This window comes from Ciona intestinalis, unplaced genomic scaffold (assembly GCF_000224145.3).
Source record: "Ciona intestinalis unplaced genomic scaffold, KH HT001252.1, whole genome shotgun sequence".
Classification (NCBI taxonomy): domain Eukaryota; kingdom Metazoa; phylum Chordata; class Ascidiacea; order Phlebobranchia; family Cionidae; genus Ciona; species Ciona intestinalis.
The window spans coordinates 1-18,204 of record NW_004191573.1 but is presented as its reverse complement, the minus strand read 5'-3'; the positions used below and the strand labels follow the sequence as shown (position 1 = coordinate 18,204).

The window sequence follows — 18,204 nt, the reverse complement described above, 5'->3', positions numbered from 1 at the left end:
TTTTTATAGGTTTTAACGGAGTCTAGGCCTTTTTAAAAAAAGGTGCTTCGGATCGCAAAAGTTCGGTAACCGCTTACTAACCTTACTCCGACTTGCTGCTACTCTTTCCATAATATTTTTACTGTTTATATTGATTACTATTCTGTTAAAGGTATAAAAACAATAACAAATTTGATTTTGACTTTTATTAAACATTTTTGTCGCCATTTTTACCGAGAATTGCCTTCTTCGTGGAGTAATTTTCGAGAGAAATTCTCTCATCCATTGTTACGTCACAAACACGAAAAAGATAAACATAGATCAGCTAAGAATCACTGATTATACTTTCTGCATACCACTTAAGTTTTTTCCATGATCTCCGTTCAGCTAAACTAAGATCAAGCAAAATATACCACCCTTAGTTTTTAAAATGAAAATTAAATTTTGGAACCTATAAAAACATTGTTTTTGCAGCTATCATTTTATTTCGCGTTTATTTTTGCTCACCAATTTTTCAAAAAATAATTGGGCCTTTTATAAAAACATGCAAGTGATGCAACTAATATAAGAAATGTGACTTGTAGTTTATCGGTAGTAGTAGTTTATTTTATTATTTTTGAGGGGAGCTTAAATATTTAACAAAAAAAAACATATTTTCCATAAATGTTGTGTTTGTCGCATGAAAAATATTGGTTAGCATCTTTTATTTATTATTTTAGTAAATAATTAAAATTATAAAAAATAGGAGACCCCACATTGTAACAAAAAATACTTTCGGCTTTTGTTATTCTTACAGTCATTGTGAACTGTTTGAACAACAAGTTTATACAAAAAAGTTTGTTAGCTTAAGATCAGTGGCAGACAAATTTAAAATTAATAGTTTGTGTAAGTCAATTTGATTATGTAACTCATTACTCATCTCTGTTCTTTATAACAATTTAAGATACAAATGCAAACGGTAATCAAGCTTTAAATGCTCTAGTAATGATACATCTTATGTTAATACAATCATTTTGTTTGGGAGTGTTTTAAACATTGTATGTAATTCCTTTGATGTGAGTGATGTAAACTTGAAATTTTACTTTAAAACACAAATGTAGAAACATAAGTTTTCACTTTATTCGTTTTTTTTTGGTATGACAAACATCAAATTTGTGCAAAAATGTGTTTTTTAATGAAATTTTCCAATTCCGTTTAACAATAATGAAATAAACTCAGCACCCACTAGCAGAAAACTTAGAGTTACAATTCTTATATTAGTCGCGTGTATAATGTCCTACGTTAATTGTAATTAGGTAAAATTGTTACATACAGCTGGATATTTGTCCGCAATTCAATTGCCACAACCTGGAAACCAAACAAATGTTGCAACTGGAACCACAAACCTCACGATCACTGCAACAGTAACAACTAGTCCGTCTTCATGTTCATGGTCAGGAACAGGACTAGCTTCTACAGAATTTTACTCTGCTACGTTTGGTTGTGATACAAGCACCACTTCCACACACAATATTACATGCACAGATTCAGCAGGAGTCATTAATACGACTCTTACATATCTTACTGCATTGACAAGCAACACCAACATTTCCTTAATTTGTGATTTAAGTGTTCTTAACTCCTTGTCCATGATAATTAAAGGTAAGTTTTGTTCCAAAGCTTATATTAATAAAGTAGATGAAGTAGAATTGTTGTAATTATTTATATTAAAGGTTCGGAGTCATTTTTTTATAATTTTGACATTGCTAAGTAACAAAGTCAATATTACTTAAAACGCACATAAACGAAGTGATTAATTTTCTGTGTAAAATATTATTTGTTTACTACTATGTGAGTTCATTGCATAAACTTAATGCTAAAGATTTATTTCATGCACCTATTAACATATAGAAATAAATATATATTTTAAAAATTCATCAGTGATTTGTTTGTTTTCTGTAGGGCACCATCAATAATTGTAACCTAACATTTTTAGGTGTCGTATTTTTTACTAGAGATCGGCCGATATATCAATTCACCGTATTATTGGCCGATATTTACGTTCCACCAGTAATCTGTATCGGTAAAATAGTGCCGATATTTCACCGATATATAAATAGTTTGTGCGAAGGGACGTGCGCCCTACTTGACCTCTACTTACCCTAGTTTAACGCCTACGTCCGTTGTAGTTTGACCTTTACGTGCGTTGTAGTTTAACATTTACGTGCGTGGTTGTTCAGCCTATACGTGCGTTGTAGTTTAACATTTACGTACGTTGTAGTTTAAAGGGGCATCCAACGAAAAATCAAAATTTGTGCATTGATAGATATGCTCAAATGTGATCTAAAGCTACCATCAAAGTTTTAAAACACAAAACAACTTTTAAAAAAAATGAGTTTCAAAACCGCAAATTCGACCACTGGAGTAAAAAAAAATTGGCCATGGCGCAATGCATGGGATTTCTTATTTGCTTATCTATCAAAACTGCACCAATAAACGATAAACCGCTGATAGGCCGGGTTTTCCCCATAAACGAAATATTGTATTGTGACGCCACAGTGCCCGCGAGTGACGTTTTTTACAACTTTAAAATTTGATTTTTTAAACGTTCATATCTTTTAAATTAAAAAAAAATTTCACAAACTAGCTGTTAATTTAGCACCAGTAGACATAAAACTTTATTCTTATGCAAAAAAATGGGCAACCATGAGATCCGTGGGCCGGACTCTTTAAAGAAGAAGCATTTATTATACCAAATCAGAAATAAAATTTGAATTTTCTTTGATATTTTAGAAACTAGAAACGATCAAAGTTGAGTGATTTTTTTCTTATGGGATCCCATGCATTGACGAAACAGCCGAATTTGTTTTACTTCAGCGGGTTTTTTTCACGCGATTTTTTTAGAAGGCTTATCGTTTTGGCAAACTTTGATGGTACGTTTAGGTTACATTTGAGCATATCTATCCATATACAATTTTTCATTTTTCGCTGGTATGCCCCTTTAACGTTCATGTGCATCGTAGTTTAGCATTTACGTGAGTCCTAGTTTTGTACAAAAGCATCATATTTGGTGTTACCTATTAAGAACATGCAGACTAAGCGATGACCAACCATTTTTTCTCTATAATAAATTGCAATATCTTGAATACAGGTATTAATTTTGATTAAAACTGATCATTTCATATGTTTTGCTATAGTGACAAATATCGGTAAAATATCGGTATCGGTAAAAGCTAAAAATATCAGTATCGGTGGAAAATATTGATATCGGTCGGTCTCTACTTTTTACTACAAGACTGCCATATTGTTTTAATTATTATGTCTTGTCTTTTACCATAAAGACTGAATCCTTTGAGGCCAGTGCTGCGATTCGTTGTTACTAACAACTTGTTAGTTAATTTAAATCAAAATTCCATGACTTAAAATCCCCTACAATACTGCTTAAATCGAGCCAGACTACAGGAGGTAATCCTTTAGCAGGGGGCCACCTGAAATTTTGGTTTCAAAATGTTCTATAGGCCTCACTGATACCTGCTGTCTACTTTTTTTGCGAAAAAGTCGGGCGTTCGTGCATAAAACCAATTAAATTGTCTTTGCGAGTTTGCACTCCCTAGCAATTGCAAAACTCTGCGCCAATGCCACTACAGGAACGCTAAATCTGCAAAGGAAATGCGTGAAAATTTACAAACGGACATAAATTAATTTAATATTTTATTGGATGTTTATTTTGACATCGGCAAACAGCTTAGGCGAGAAATTGGATAATTCTTGATCGTAGACAATTACAGCCCTGGAGAGTTGGAGACTAGATAAAAGTACGTCGGTAACCAGTTGCTGGTTTTCAAAATACGTCGGCAATATGCAGAGGATGCGACTCGTGGGCGGGCGTGATTTTTAATAAAAAGGCATAAATTCCTAAACTTTTTTATATTGAAATAATACAAAGTGCTCCATTACGTCTTCTGCTCCATTACGTCTTCTCTTTCACCGCAAGTCGCAACACACGTGTTCTAAATGATTTTAATTAGCGACGCTTTTCGTCCAAAAAGGAACGTATTCTCCTACGCCTTTCTGCTTGATGACTTCATAAGCTCGCGCCGCGCTTTTGGTTAAATCTCGGCGCTCGGCAAACCTGAGCTTTTACAACTTCAACACATTCCTATTGTTAACACCAAATTCACGAATTAAAATTAATCAGCGTGTGAATTGCTATTATGTCGTAATGAATTGCCAGGGCAAACAATCGCTATTATGATGCAATGAATCCACGTATGAATCCCTATTATTTCGTAACAAACCCGCTGCTTGGCCGAGGAAAACATCGTAAATATAAAGAAGCAATGCTTATGGAACAGATTTAGGTTGATTATTACGGCCTGAATCGTTTATAATGCAATGCAGGGATAAAACATTGTCTGTTTAGCTATTGCAGTAATATTGTTTGTTTAACTGAATTCTTATGCAGTAATAGAGAGAGTAAACCAAACTTGTGTTAGCAAAAAATAGTAACAGACTTTCCAGAAATATGTGTATCGTTTTCATTATGTTTTAAGTCCTAACCGGTGTTGTGAATTGCTATTATGTCGTAATGAATTGCCAGGGCAAACAATCGCTATTATGATGCAATGAATCCACGTATGAATCCCTATTATTTTGTAACAAACCCGCTGCTTGGCCGAGGAAAACATCGTAAATATAAAGAAGCAATGCTTATGGAACAGATTTAGGTTGATTATTACGGCCTGAATCGTTTATAATGCAATGCAGGGATAAAACATTGTCTGTTTAGCTATTGCAGTAATATTGTTTGTTTAACTGAATTCTTATGCAGTAATAGAGAGAGTAAACCAAACTTGTGTTAGCAAAAAATAGTAACAGACTTTCCAGAAATATGTGTATCGTTTTCATTATGTTTTAAGTCCTAACCGGTGTTGTGAATTGCTATTATGTCGTAATGAATTACTGTGGCAAGATAAACCACACTATACAACGAACGTTTGGTTAGTTAGTTAAAAAGTTCCTGTGCGGCAATAATTTGAATACGAAAATCGGTATTATGACGTAAATAATCAACGTCGTGTGGATTCCTACTATGACTTAACAAACATTCTGCTTGTCTAAGTATATCCTGCGTAAATAATGACTTTATAACGCGTAGCATAGATAAATGTTGCTACCGCGGGCGAATGCAAGTGGTGAATTAAAACTTACGGGTTGGTATACGCTCATATAACCTTTGCAACTATTAGTTAAATATTTTCTTGCGAACACCCCTGTCAGAATAATCCTAGATCCGCCTATGTATCTACATGCTGACGAAAAGATCACTTCTCTCCCGATCCTGGCTATAACACTCAGTGGTTCCCAAACTTTATCTAATCGTGTACCACTTTTTGGTTTATGCAGGGTTCTCGTACCACTTACATACTAAACTACTAAAGGCTCGTGAACAACTATTTTTATTATACCTCTTTCTTACGGCGGGAATTTGCAACACAAACTTGGCACTGCCTTTCTCACAGTTACGTGTAAAATAAATGTAGTTTGCCAACTGAACAGGGTAACAGGCTGTAATAAACAACCTAAATGTGTTCCAGAAGTAGCACTGCTGTATATTTACGATGTGTTCTTGGCCAGGCAGCATGTTTGTTATTACGAAACAGTAGGGATTCACACGTGGATTCATTGCATCATAATGGAGATTGTTTGACCTGGCAATTAATTACGACATAATAGCAATTCACATGTTGATTATTTGCGTCATAATAGTGATTGTCCTCTTGATTATTTAGCCTAAAAGTGCTTAATAACAGGTTGGATATTTGCCTTTTTACGTATGCACGTAAGTAAAGTATATAGATAGGTTTGCAAAAATACTTAGTACGTTGTTTAGAATGCGATGTCGTTTAAAATGCAATGCAGCAATAAAACATCGTCTGTTTAGCAGTAATATTGTTTGTTTAACTGAATTCTTATGCAGTAATACAGAGGGTAAACCAAACTCGTGTTAGCAACAAATAGTAACAGACTTTCCAGAAATATGCGTATCGTATTATGTCCTAAGTCTGCCTAATCGGTGTTGTAACTATAAGTGATGTAACAAAATATTGTGGCAATATGAACCACACTATACAACGAACGTTTGGTTAAAGTTAGTTAAACAGTTCCCATAGGGCAATAATTGAATAAGAAAATCGGTATTATGACGTAAATAATCAACGTGTGAATCCCTACTATGATGTAACAAACATTCTGCTTGTCTGAGTAAAACCTTGGTAAATAATGACTTTATTATGGCTTACGCGTAGCATAGATAAATGTTGCTACCGCGGCCGAATGCAAGTGGTGAATTAAAACTTACAGGTTGGTTTACGCACATATTAATACGAAGACATGCGCAACACGTGACTAAAAGTTCAAGACTGATTTAAGATCGTATTCCACTTTGGCAACTTAAAACGAACCCAGAGATACCGTTACATGTTAAGTGTGTACTGGTATGGTTGAACGAAACATCAGAACGACTAAATCAATGAAGGCCGAAGTAGTTGTCCTGAAGAATATTTTACCAAAACATACAAGGACATATTTTTTAATGCATCCGAAACAATCTTGGTCAGATTTTCTAGCGCGTAATTTGGCATTTAATCCAAGATGAAGAAGGTTCTAATGAGAGTTGACGATTCAGAATACATAATAGATAACGTTGATTCGACGAATCAATTTATCAAAATGTATACCGCTAAGTTCGGTGATAAAAAACCTCAAATTTTTTGGCGACACTGGGCACCACGAGAATGGCTTGCGCCGAATCTCGATTTCGCGACGCCGACACGTCCCTAAACTTAACAGTTATTGTTGCGACAAGAAAATGTAAATAACTTAAATTGGACTAATTGTCAGCTCAATCGCAGCTCTGTTTGAGGCTGATGAGTGCAAAATTGTATCCTGAAGCAGTTTTTAACAAAAATGTTTAAAGTTTACCTTGTAGGCTAATGTTACTTTTGATTGAAATAATAATAAATTATCTACCATTAAAACAGTTAAAAGGGGTATCATGGCATTTAAATCATTTTAATAAATTTGTTTTCAAAAAAATACTTTTATATGTTTTTTTCTAAATGGTTTGTACTTACACCAAAAAACATTGTTTTTTGCTCTGTCGTTTAAAGAAATTATATTTTGTGTGATACTGTGATGTTTTTGTCACATGGACTTTTCCAACTGAGTTATCAAGCATTTTTTCAGCTTCTAACGGCGTTATCAAAAAAACATAATACAGGTTTTGAAGATTATTTAAGAAATATGTAATAAATTGTTTCCAACTGGCTTGAATACCTGTGTTGCCAGAGAGCAACATGTGACAGTCATTCAAATAAGATAATTTGCAAATCCTAATCTTGTTCCCAAAGCAATAAGCTTTAAAACATCCTTAGACCTTTGTATCCTTACTATTACATTTTTAAATAATTATGCAAAGTTTCTCAAGTTTATGTCTGTGTTGTATCGTAGATTGTAAACTGAGCACCGGAAATCATGTTATTTTTTTTAACCACTAATCCCACTTCTTCATGTGGTTTGCTTTCATTGCAGCATGCCAACCAAACACTACAAGTGGTGTTATTGCAACCGTCAGTTCTTCACCATGTGGATTTGGATGCGCAGTTCAATATTCGTGTGAGCCTGGTCATACTGGGAACAATGTTACTGCAACATGCCAGGAGGATGCTACATTTGATAATAACCCTGTCTGTGTTCCAAGTAAGTTTGTGTTAAATAGGAATACTGTGTAATATTTTTTTAGAATTATAATAAGGTTTCTACTGTATGTACTGTTTTACTCATATAAATATACGTGAAACCATAAGCTTAAGCTTTCCACATCAATAATTTAAAGTTCTATTCTTTTTTAACCTTAACAAAGTAAGATGATATTCTTATATTAGTAACAGGTGTTATTGGCAGTTTAACTGTGTGCTGATAAGGGTGGATTAAAAAAAATGTCTAAGTTGTTAGTATGGTTATATTCATGTTAATAATTGTTCATTTCTTAACTGTACTATGTTGGTAGTGACCATAGGCGTTAAAACCCGGGGTGCCGGGGTGGCGAAATGCATATATCCACCCCGGTTTTCGTTAGGCAATGCTTGTATTTTTTCCAAGTACAGCAAAAATACACTCATATTATCAGTAAACGTAAATCAGAGCACACGTTTGCAGAGAGCGCGTTCTCTCCTGTTTCTTTTTTAGAAACGAGAGAACGCTTATGAGCACGCGTTCGCATGGAGCACGCTCTAGCCTGTTTCTTTTCAGAAAACGTGAGAATGCTTTGTGAGCACGATCTGCTCGCATTAGGAGAAAGCCACTGCTTATTGCTTTACCTATTATATGTCTCATTTACTTCAAAATTCCCACTTGCCTGTCTGCAGCGATGGTTTTTACCAAGATTAGTTTATTTCAACGTAGTAAAGTAAAGAATGACATGCCAAATATATGCGACACAACAGCAATTTAATAATACATCCATATTTTTCAATATAGTTCCAATTTACACATTTATTTTTTTCGTCATAATAGCTATTAAGAAATGTTTGGATTTTTACGTAGATTCGCTAGAAATCTGGTTAAATTCGTCGAAATAATGTTGAAACGGGAGTAAGCGAATGCCTTTTATACGATCTTATACCATGTATTGGTTACGGTTTAACTTTAGTATTACACATTACGCAGCACGTTAATCGTTTACGTCACAGTAGCGCTTGTGACGTATTAAAAGATCGTCAAACTTACAAATGCAGGCTTGCGCAATATCCTACGATTTTTTTTCCATTACAATTATGATTGTAACATCAAAGGTTGGAATTACTAATACGAAAGTCACGATAATGGATTGCATCACAATGCTATTTGTGGCGTAATGTATCACCCTAAGTTGGTATTTCTTAACATCTGACCTTACGGTAATGGATGACATCACAATACACCTTGTGATGTAACAGTTACGTTGGTGGGCGCATGTTTAATTATCAGTAACATAAATCTAGCCAGAAGTTAAAGCGTAACCACTGGAAATTCAATCGTCGACCATATTCGCGATGGTTTATTTTATAAACTATGCAAATTGCATGCGCTTGTTTACGTAATGCCTTCGTACGGGCCATCGCAGGCTCGCGTCAGTAAAAATACGGTTTCTAGAAAGTTACGTATGGTATGACGTAATAACCTAAAACCTAACTGCAATCTTGCCACCCCGGTTTTCGTCTTGAGGCAAGATTACAAATTTCACTTATGATATAACATGAAATTTAGTCATTAGTGAGTCGACCTAATGTATATTAAAACAAATGTTATTTCGTATGTGGCTCTGACCAACAGTAAGTGAGTGTAGCAGATAAAGGGTTTGAATCAATTTGAACTCTACGTAATAATAGTTTGTGATAGCATTACACGGGTTACGATGGCCGATGGGTAATAGAAAAAAAGTTTAAGAACCAATGCTTTAAGTTTTTATTAAACAATAAAATCAACCAAAATACACTAATTAATAGGTTATTTAAAGATATTATTTCCATCATTAAATATATTTATCATGGTCCCAGTCACATGTTCAAATTCTGATCTTCTGTGCTCAAACCCTCAGTATTGTTTTAATGAAACTGGTTCAACTAATGCTGGCGCCAATGTTACAACCCAATGCAATACTGGTTATAGTGGTTCTGTGTCTGCTACGTGTGGTAATGATGGTAGTTGGACAATAACAGCTCAATCTCCATGTCCAGGTTTGATGAGTCATATATATTGTGCTGACTCACTCATCAGATGGACGATTGATAAATTCTGTTTTACACAGCTTTGTGCCCTGTGTCAGATATTACATCCTCACCAGGAAGGTGTACAACTGCTACTGGTGATATATTAGAAGGCCAAAGCATAACTGTCACTTGTTGCGATAGTTATAAAGGAGCTAGCACAATGGCTATCTGTACTTCAGACAGAAGTTGGTCTAACCTTCCAACATGTACAAAACCAGGTATAGATGCAAGCAGGTTGATTTTAATTGAGTTGAGATAATATGCATGCCCAAAATACTTATCCTAATAATTTATGCATTACTTGCAACAGCAATCAGTACAGAATTAGATAAGTATAAAACCAGTGATACAGCATTAAACTTTGACACATAGTCCAGATTTTATTTGCAGCCGGCATCAGCCACCTGTTACATATTAATGCACAATCATGTTGATGCAGTGATTTCTATTAACATTCATTTGGCCAAGAGTAAATACTTCGTCCTTTAAATGACCTGAAATAACTCTTGTTTGCCAGGGCTACTGAATTATTGTAAATAATTGATTTATTTTAAACACATTTTCAGTTACTTGTTCATTGTCAAATTTGTCATCTATCTCAAACAATGTTCTGCAGTCAAATAATTCCACTCTAAGTGTAAATGAAACAAAGATAATCAGTTGTGCAGCAGAATACTCTGGGAGTGGTGCAACAGCATCTTGTAGTGATAATGGAACGTTAACTCTCACTGATACAAATTGCACCAAAACACCAACACCAGGTTAATACAGCCAGTCACACAGTATAGGCATGATAACAAGCTTAAGTTTGCATGTAAAGGTTGCTAGTATAACAAGCACAGAGCAAGTTAGTTGGTGAGCACATGGAATGACATAATACAGCATGCCACACTTACACACTTGCCTAATTTATAATTCATTGCATGTAGTTTTAATTCTAATTTTGATTGCGTATATTAAATAATGGTGGTCATTTGTATGGTAGTTGGTTTATACAATAGTTTAATTTTGGTGTTTCTGAATCTTTTATTATGAAATGTCTTAAGTGTTGATCATGCTGTTAGTATTGTGCACGTAAGCTGCTTGAAATCTTGTTGTACTAATTGATTCAGTAGAGAGTAAAGCACTTGCGTTGTATTGTTGTAATTCTTCCTTGTAACAAAGGTGCAAAAATTGCAGTAAAATTAGTGGTAGTCTGTTTATGTAAGAATATTCTGTTGTCTTTCATGGATTCCTTTTTCTCAAAGCTGATACAACAGCAATGACCACTGATGAAAGTGTAACGAGCACCGCAAGCACCACAAGCACCATTCGAAACGATTCAAATGGCGGTATAACTTTGCTCTTCCAAACCACTAATGTTTGAAACATGTGGCATTCACTGCATGTCTTGAGTGCAGCAGTAGAAACTTTCTAAATAATCTCTTGAATTCAATGTTGTTCTTTCTTTACTGAATCAAATCATCTGTTTTTTTATTAAAATACGTAACTGGTTGCTGTAGCTCTAATACCTTCGCACATGATTTTGCTTGAGTTGGGTTGAATTGTTTAGATTATACCTAATAAGGTTTGTTTTTCAGGTCCGACACCATCAACATTAAGTACAGGAGCAATAATTGGCATTGTTATTGGATGCTTAGTTGCCGCTGCACTCATCACATTTGTCCTGATTGCTATCTTTTGTACGGAGATCTGCTGTTGTACTTTTTCAATACTTTGCTTGTCTTGGGGAACAAAAAGTAAGTAGTGTTTATCACAATATGCCATATTTGTTATTAATATTTAAAACAAACACAGACTGATGATCGAAAGTGGAATTGGCGGTTCTTCAGCTTGTGTTATTAAACAATTTCACTTTTACTTGTGATATATATTATATACCTTTTAGCTTTGTTAATTTTCCTTGAAGCTCTGAAACTGTTGCATGTTTCCTTTCGCGCTGATTTCGATTTTGAACTGCATGCAAGCATGCATGTTCCAATAATAGCATGCAACATGAACAAATTTAAATATTTCCAATGCACATACAGTGTCCACGGGAAAAGTCACGCCTGATTTGGGACAAAATCATATCCAATATAGCTCATAGCAAGGTGTGTATGTTAAACACATGAGCTTCGTATTATTAATTATACCCAATAGTTGTTGTTTGCCTGGTAAGCTTGCTATGGTCTTGCACTGAATGCGACTTTACTTTAAATAGAGCCAGATCCAGAGCCAGATATAACCATTCCAGAGTTGAAAAAGGTTGGTAGGTGATGACAAAATTAATTCAAACTAATAAATTTTAACCAGAGATGGGACAGTAATTAAACAATCAGTGTTATTGTAGTGGGTAATCTTTCTGTGTTCATGTTGTGATCAAGATGAAGTTACAACTAACACAGTTTGTTTTTACTAATGTTTGATAGTCTGGTGCATTCAATGTAGTGCTATGTATTGAATGTGATCATTTTATAGAATACACAGCCGGACGGTCCTAATGGCGAGGGTGTTGAACCTTGAAAATTATGCAAGAAGTTTGTTTAGTTTCAAATTCGTAGCAGTTTCTTTGGTTTATAATTTTGATTTGAATATTCTTCGCATGTTCCAGGTTTTAATTTTATCTGTTTGTTTGTTCGTGTTTTAAATTGTTTGTATAAATTGAGTCTTTAAGACAACTATTTTATTTTAATTAAAGTTTGAGAAACATATTCAATATTCTGTGTAGCTCAGTTAACTTCTTATGTACATATGGTTCATTAAACAATGTAATTGTATTATTACTGATTTTGTATTTGTTCCTAGTAGATGTTTGCATGATTTTATTGTACTAGAAACACCAACAATAGTAAAGCATGTTATATATTTAAAATAATATAAACCCCCCAAATAATTATATTTATATTTACTGTACCTTGCACGCCTATCTTTATAAATGTGTAAACAAGAAAAAATTCATCAAATACCTTAATAATTATGCAAATTAACCTTGTTTCGTCACATTTACAATAAGTTTTTTTTTTAAATTGTGGACAACTGTGAATTGTATCAAGTCAGACAATCGGTTCAAGTTACATTTAGATAATCATTGACTAAGTTCCCGTGCCTTGTTTACAATCCACACACAGTGACGGTAAATTCAAGGAACTAATGACGTCATGCGTCGGTTGGTTCCTCTTTCTGAAGCAGAAGTCCTTGTAATGTAGCGACAACAATACATTTGTACGTGATGATGGTACAATTCTGTAATTTGCGTTGTGGATTTAAAATGGGTTTCCGATAAAAATGTTGCATATATACCAGGGTGGGGGAAGATGGGACACCCTTAGCTCATAATATCCTGATCGTGTTTTAAACAGTTAACAACGTCTATGAGAGTCGTGAGAATATGGTTTGGTAATTATTTAAGTTTTCTTTGTTTACTACCAATTGTGACGAGAAAATAGAATAATAGTGTCTCCCCCCACCCTACTATATGAATATAAAATATAAACCACGGTGTAAACAACGTGTGAGTTGTTGGCATGCTGAGGTTATTTAAATAATTCATGATTTACCAAGCAGTTTGTTCTAAAGTGAACATAACCCCCCGGTTGTACCGCAGGTTGAACCGTATAGTGTTGTATTGAAACCAGACTTCAGCGTTATATACCGATCTAAATATAACCGCACATACCGCAGGGCAAAGGACTATTTCCTCGTACAAGGTACGACTGCGCGTTAAATTAATGCAAACACTAACAGGAAGTATCTGTTACTAGTGATGGCAACGTAATACCATCTACTGCTGGATAAACAAATACAAACATTAACATATCAATAGATAAGCGTTGCGTTTTAATGTTCATGGCCTTATATCAACAAAGGGGTGATTTTACCATTTCCAAATAAAGTGAAAGTAGTTCGGTTACTATAGCAACTGGTATCGTTACACTCCTCCGTGTTTAGCGATCTTATATTTGTGTGAAAACAACGCTCTTGGAACAATAGTAAGAAATGAAAATTGACTCCATCGTTCTTACGGGTGAACAGTACACAAACAATGTTTATTGTTACGTCATACTGAAGCCGTCTCAAGTTAACGTTCACTGGAAATTCCAGAACCAACAATGCGAGACAACTGACGCGGTGTTTGAACCTAATGTCATAGCAGCGAGGCCACGTGATGATAAAACGAGAAGGCACGCCCTTCGATCTGGCAATTCACAACCGTTGACCCTATGTCGCCATCTATTTGTAGCAACTCGTGCGCTACAGTGGTTTCGGTCGAATCGCAATGTATTTAAACAGTAGTACCGCCACACCCACAATCAAGTTACGTATTGTTTGGAGCCTCTCATTAGCGATATTGGTAATTGTAAAAAGGAACGACTGTAAGAAATATGCTTAACAGTATTCGACAAGCCGATGTGTTCTCCAATTTCGCACGCAGAAATCAGAAACTACCCTCCAAAATACACCCAAGATATCATTGGCAACTCCGCACTTAATGCTTTAATCACTAAATATGAAAAGTCGAACATTGCGCTAAGCTGTGGGATGTTGTATAGTAGGACAGGAAGAGATGGGACACTTTTAGAACAAAATATCCAAATATTCTGACCGTGTTTTGAACAATAAACAATGGTTCATGGGAGTAGTGAGGATGCGGCTTCATAATTCTTTGAATGTTCCTTGTTTACTGCCAAATGTTACGAGAAAATAGAATGAAAAGGTGTCCCATCTTTCCCCACCCTACTATACGTTGCGAGAGGAAAAAGGAGGTATTCTCGTTCAACTCGGGTCTCTATTAAAAGGATGGAGCATTTGGCCATCACCCGATATCAATTGGGTTCATTCTCATGGTTTTTGTTCTCGACAAACAGTGATATTTTTAATTTCTTCAATAAAAACTGTAATAAAAAATTAATACGTCTTTACGTTCATAGTGTCCACAGGTAATATTGACGATGTTTAATTTAAGGTTTTACGATTGAGTTTCACAGAGTGACCAACCGTGTTTCCGGAGAACGTTTTGGTATCTGGTATATTCATTCCGATTGATATATTTGTACTTGGCGCTACTGCGCATGCGCCAAGAAGCTACTGCGACAACCCGGTCCAAATGTATTACGACCCTCTGTTGAAAATGTTCCAGACACAACGTTTACAATTAAGTTGAAACTTCAGTTTTCGATTTATAGTCAGCAGAACTAAGTTGAGTACGTTATTTGCAGCCTAGAATAAGCAAGTACTTCTACTAACAAACTTATTTTAGATTAATTTAGTAAGCATATTTCATTTAATTTACTAACAATTTTCTTAAACAGGATGGCTTACATATTTATCATACTTTTCTCTTAGTTCATCAAAAGTAATATCAATGCTAAATGCGAACTATATCTTCTTTGTCTTTGCTTTACAAAATAGAACAATACTAACAGAGACAAGTGCAACAATGAAGTTTTTAGGGGTTTATATCATTACTGGTAGTCATCAGCACAGCATGACGTCTGACGAAATTAGACAGCGACGCCAGGAGTAGCCTACAAACGGTAGAAATGCATAGCCTATGTGCAGTAACGTCTTTTCGCATGCGCAATAGCGCCCGGTACGAATATATCAGTCGGAACAAGCATATTACGACAGCCGAATAACGTGGATAAGACTGCGGTGTTGTTTTTGGACTGTTAATATTGTTTATGTTTCTTTGCGATAAGATTTCGTAAAAATTTTATTCCGCGGAAAGTTAAAACTTAACAGCGAGTTATGCGTAATTGCAACAACTTTAGGTTAGAGCCTTAGATTTCTTTCTATGCGTTGTGCGATTGGGACAGGTCTGTAAAACGTCAAACCAACAGTACTGACAACGATGTCCGCAAACTATTTGTAGAGTCAGTTAGATAGGGTTCGCATGACTATTTTAATCATAACAAGAGATCATAGAACTAGTGCATGAGCACGGTATAAACTAATTGGCATAGTTTTATTACAATTACAACGGTCGACCAAGCTCGATCGAAAAACAACCCAAAAGTAACCAACAAAGTGGGTTTCAGTTGCCACTGGTGACTGTGGAGCAGTAGGTAGAATGCATTTATTCCTGTATTATAACACATAACATTTAAGACGTATACACATTGAAGGTTTGGTAAAGAATATGTATAAATACGCTTTGTACAACTCTTGTACGATGTGTTGACTTGTAAACTTAGACTAGCTAACCTTGTCGTCTCTTAAAGACGTTTGTTTGTGTGAATTTATATAAACCATAATCACGCAGTAACAGGGGTTCTTAAACTTTTTGAAAGACGCCCCCCAAGGAAGGACCTTATAACCCCCCCCCCCCCCGTCTTGTTAAATTATTACATAGGTGTTCAATTAATTTCTGCCATGATCCACCACATCTAAATCGGACAACATAGTTATCCAAAATCTAAAAATTATAATGATATATTATGATGTGATTTCAGTCAAAAAATTAAAAAGACTTCTGAATTAAAAATTAAATAAGTGTGAAAAAAATCGCCTAAAAACAACAACAACAACACCAAGAACAACTGTTCGATGAAAAAGGATCCATATAACCACTAACGTGCTCAATGACAAACAGTTAAGGGAGTTCCCTGTAACGAAAAAGTAAACAGGCAAACAGATTGCTCAGACCAAAGTTAGTATAGAAGTTGGAAACGGATTGAAAAACAACGAGTCTTTATCCATTGTCTCGCGTCTATGACGTCATAGTCGCCACCAACGGAGCCCACGGTAAGCTTTTAATCATTGATGGGTGCTGTTTTTCGTTTAAATATTGCGATTTTTTAAAAACTAAGCACATCTGCGCGTAAAAATGGCTTTCTACTAATGTTATATGTTATCACAATAATAAACCTCACATAAATAATCAACTTTTATTGAACACTCAATCGATTAAAGAGTAAAAAAACAGAAAATATTAAGTATACTAACCAAAACATAAAAGAACATGTTTAAAATATAAAAAGGGTCTTCATGAAATCGGAAAATGCGAACACCTTATCTGCTAGTACTTAAGCAGTTTGAGCTGCATGTCCGCTCATGTTGGATTATAAATGTAGTAAAGAATGGCTCTGTAGATTCGTAGGTATGATCATATACTATTATGTTAACTAAGCTGTACCCTGTTAAACCACACTGTACTCCGAAAACCAGTCAAAATACTGATTTACTCCACATTAATTCCTAGATTTAATATTATATAACACGATTTATATTAGAAGTTATATCTTAAATGTTAAAACAATCGCTATACGTGTTTTCTAGCTTTGTATTGCTTACAAGAACTAAATGAACACATGCCGACCATGCATTTGTATAGGCGACTCACGCTCTGTGGGCTCCGTAATGGCGGACACGAGCGCCGTTTCCTAACTTGATCTATACTAACTTTGTATATGACCAATGCCGTGCTCAATAACAAACGGTTAAGGGAGTTTCCCTATGGAGAAAGAAGTAAACAGGCAAACAGAATGCTCAGATATTTGATTGTAATCGTTAAGACTGACGGGTCGTATATAGTTTATAATCAGGTGATTTATTCTACCTTCATAAGTCGTTGCTGAAAAGATTTCTATCAAGCATTAATCATAAGTCTCATTGTGAGTTTGCAAGGTTTCTAAAAAACATTTGCCATTTTTAATTTCAAGGTGTAAATGTAATAAAAGCAGGGAAGTAATGCAGTTTTGTGTGGGTGCAAATGCTAAAATATCAACCAGCAAATATGTATAAATATAATCTGTATTTCATCTTGTAGTGTTTAAACATCAATGTAATGCATCCGTTGTTTAAGTGACACCATAAGAAAATACCAATACAAATAAAACTCTTTGTTTACCAGTATGTAGCCTACTATATTAACAATTAATGTATGGGATCTTAACTGCATTAGATTTTAGATAATATTTTGGAAGGTAAAAAATAAAAATACTACTTGTACTTGTACAAATGCTGGCACTAAAATTGGTAACTCAAATTTAATTCAAATAACTTCAAGTGGTTGTACAAGAGGCCTGCCAATGCTGCTTTTAATTGTGTTGCTGCTACCTTACAGTGGTAAGATAAGATTGAAAATATAGTCATATAATATGCAATATATTCAGTAACCATATAGCTAAGTTTTTCAAACAAGGCAGTTTTAAGTTTTTCTTATGGCATTTGCCATGATATATTTACTGTTATTGGTATTAATAGATAGGAAACTTTTATCAAAAGTGGTGAAAAGTCAGTAGGACCACATGCCTTGAAAGTTTTGTACCATGTATGCTAGGCTGTCCTTTTCTAAAAATGATTTCAGCTATAACACATTTTATAGTGTTTGTGTAGACAATATATCTTTTGCGTTATCATTTAAATTCATCTTTCTTTAAGTTGTTAGTTTCAGTATTAAGCAAAAACCATAAGAAATCATATATACATAAATCTACCAGTTTTTGCATTA

The 18,204-nt window shown here is 34.7% G+C and overlaps 1 protein-coding gene across 1 annotated transcript; it reads left to right on the top strand.

Moving 5' to 3' along the window:
* Window positions 1–1,274: 1,274 nt before the first annotated feature.
* On the top strand, window positions 1,275–12,783 carry LOC100183202 (sushi, von Willebrand factor type A, EGF and pentraxin domain-containing protein 1-like; the record flags this gene model as incomplete). The annotated part of the gene is made up of 9 exons (XM_018817311.2): window positions 1,275–1,620; window positions 7,552–7,719; window positions 9,558–9,737; window positions 9,809–9,988; window positions 10,337–10,531; window positions 11,018–11,101; window positions 11,351–11,509; window positions 11,974–12,017; window positions 12,231–12,783. Coding segments are annotated over 9 exons (1,401 nt in total), but the record flags the coding sequence as incomplete, so codon positions are not given.
* Window positions 12,784–18,204: the final 5,421 nt, after the last annotated feature.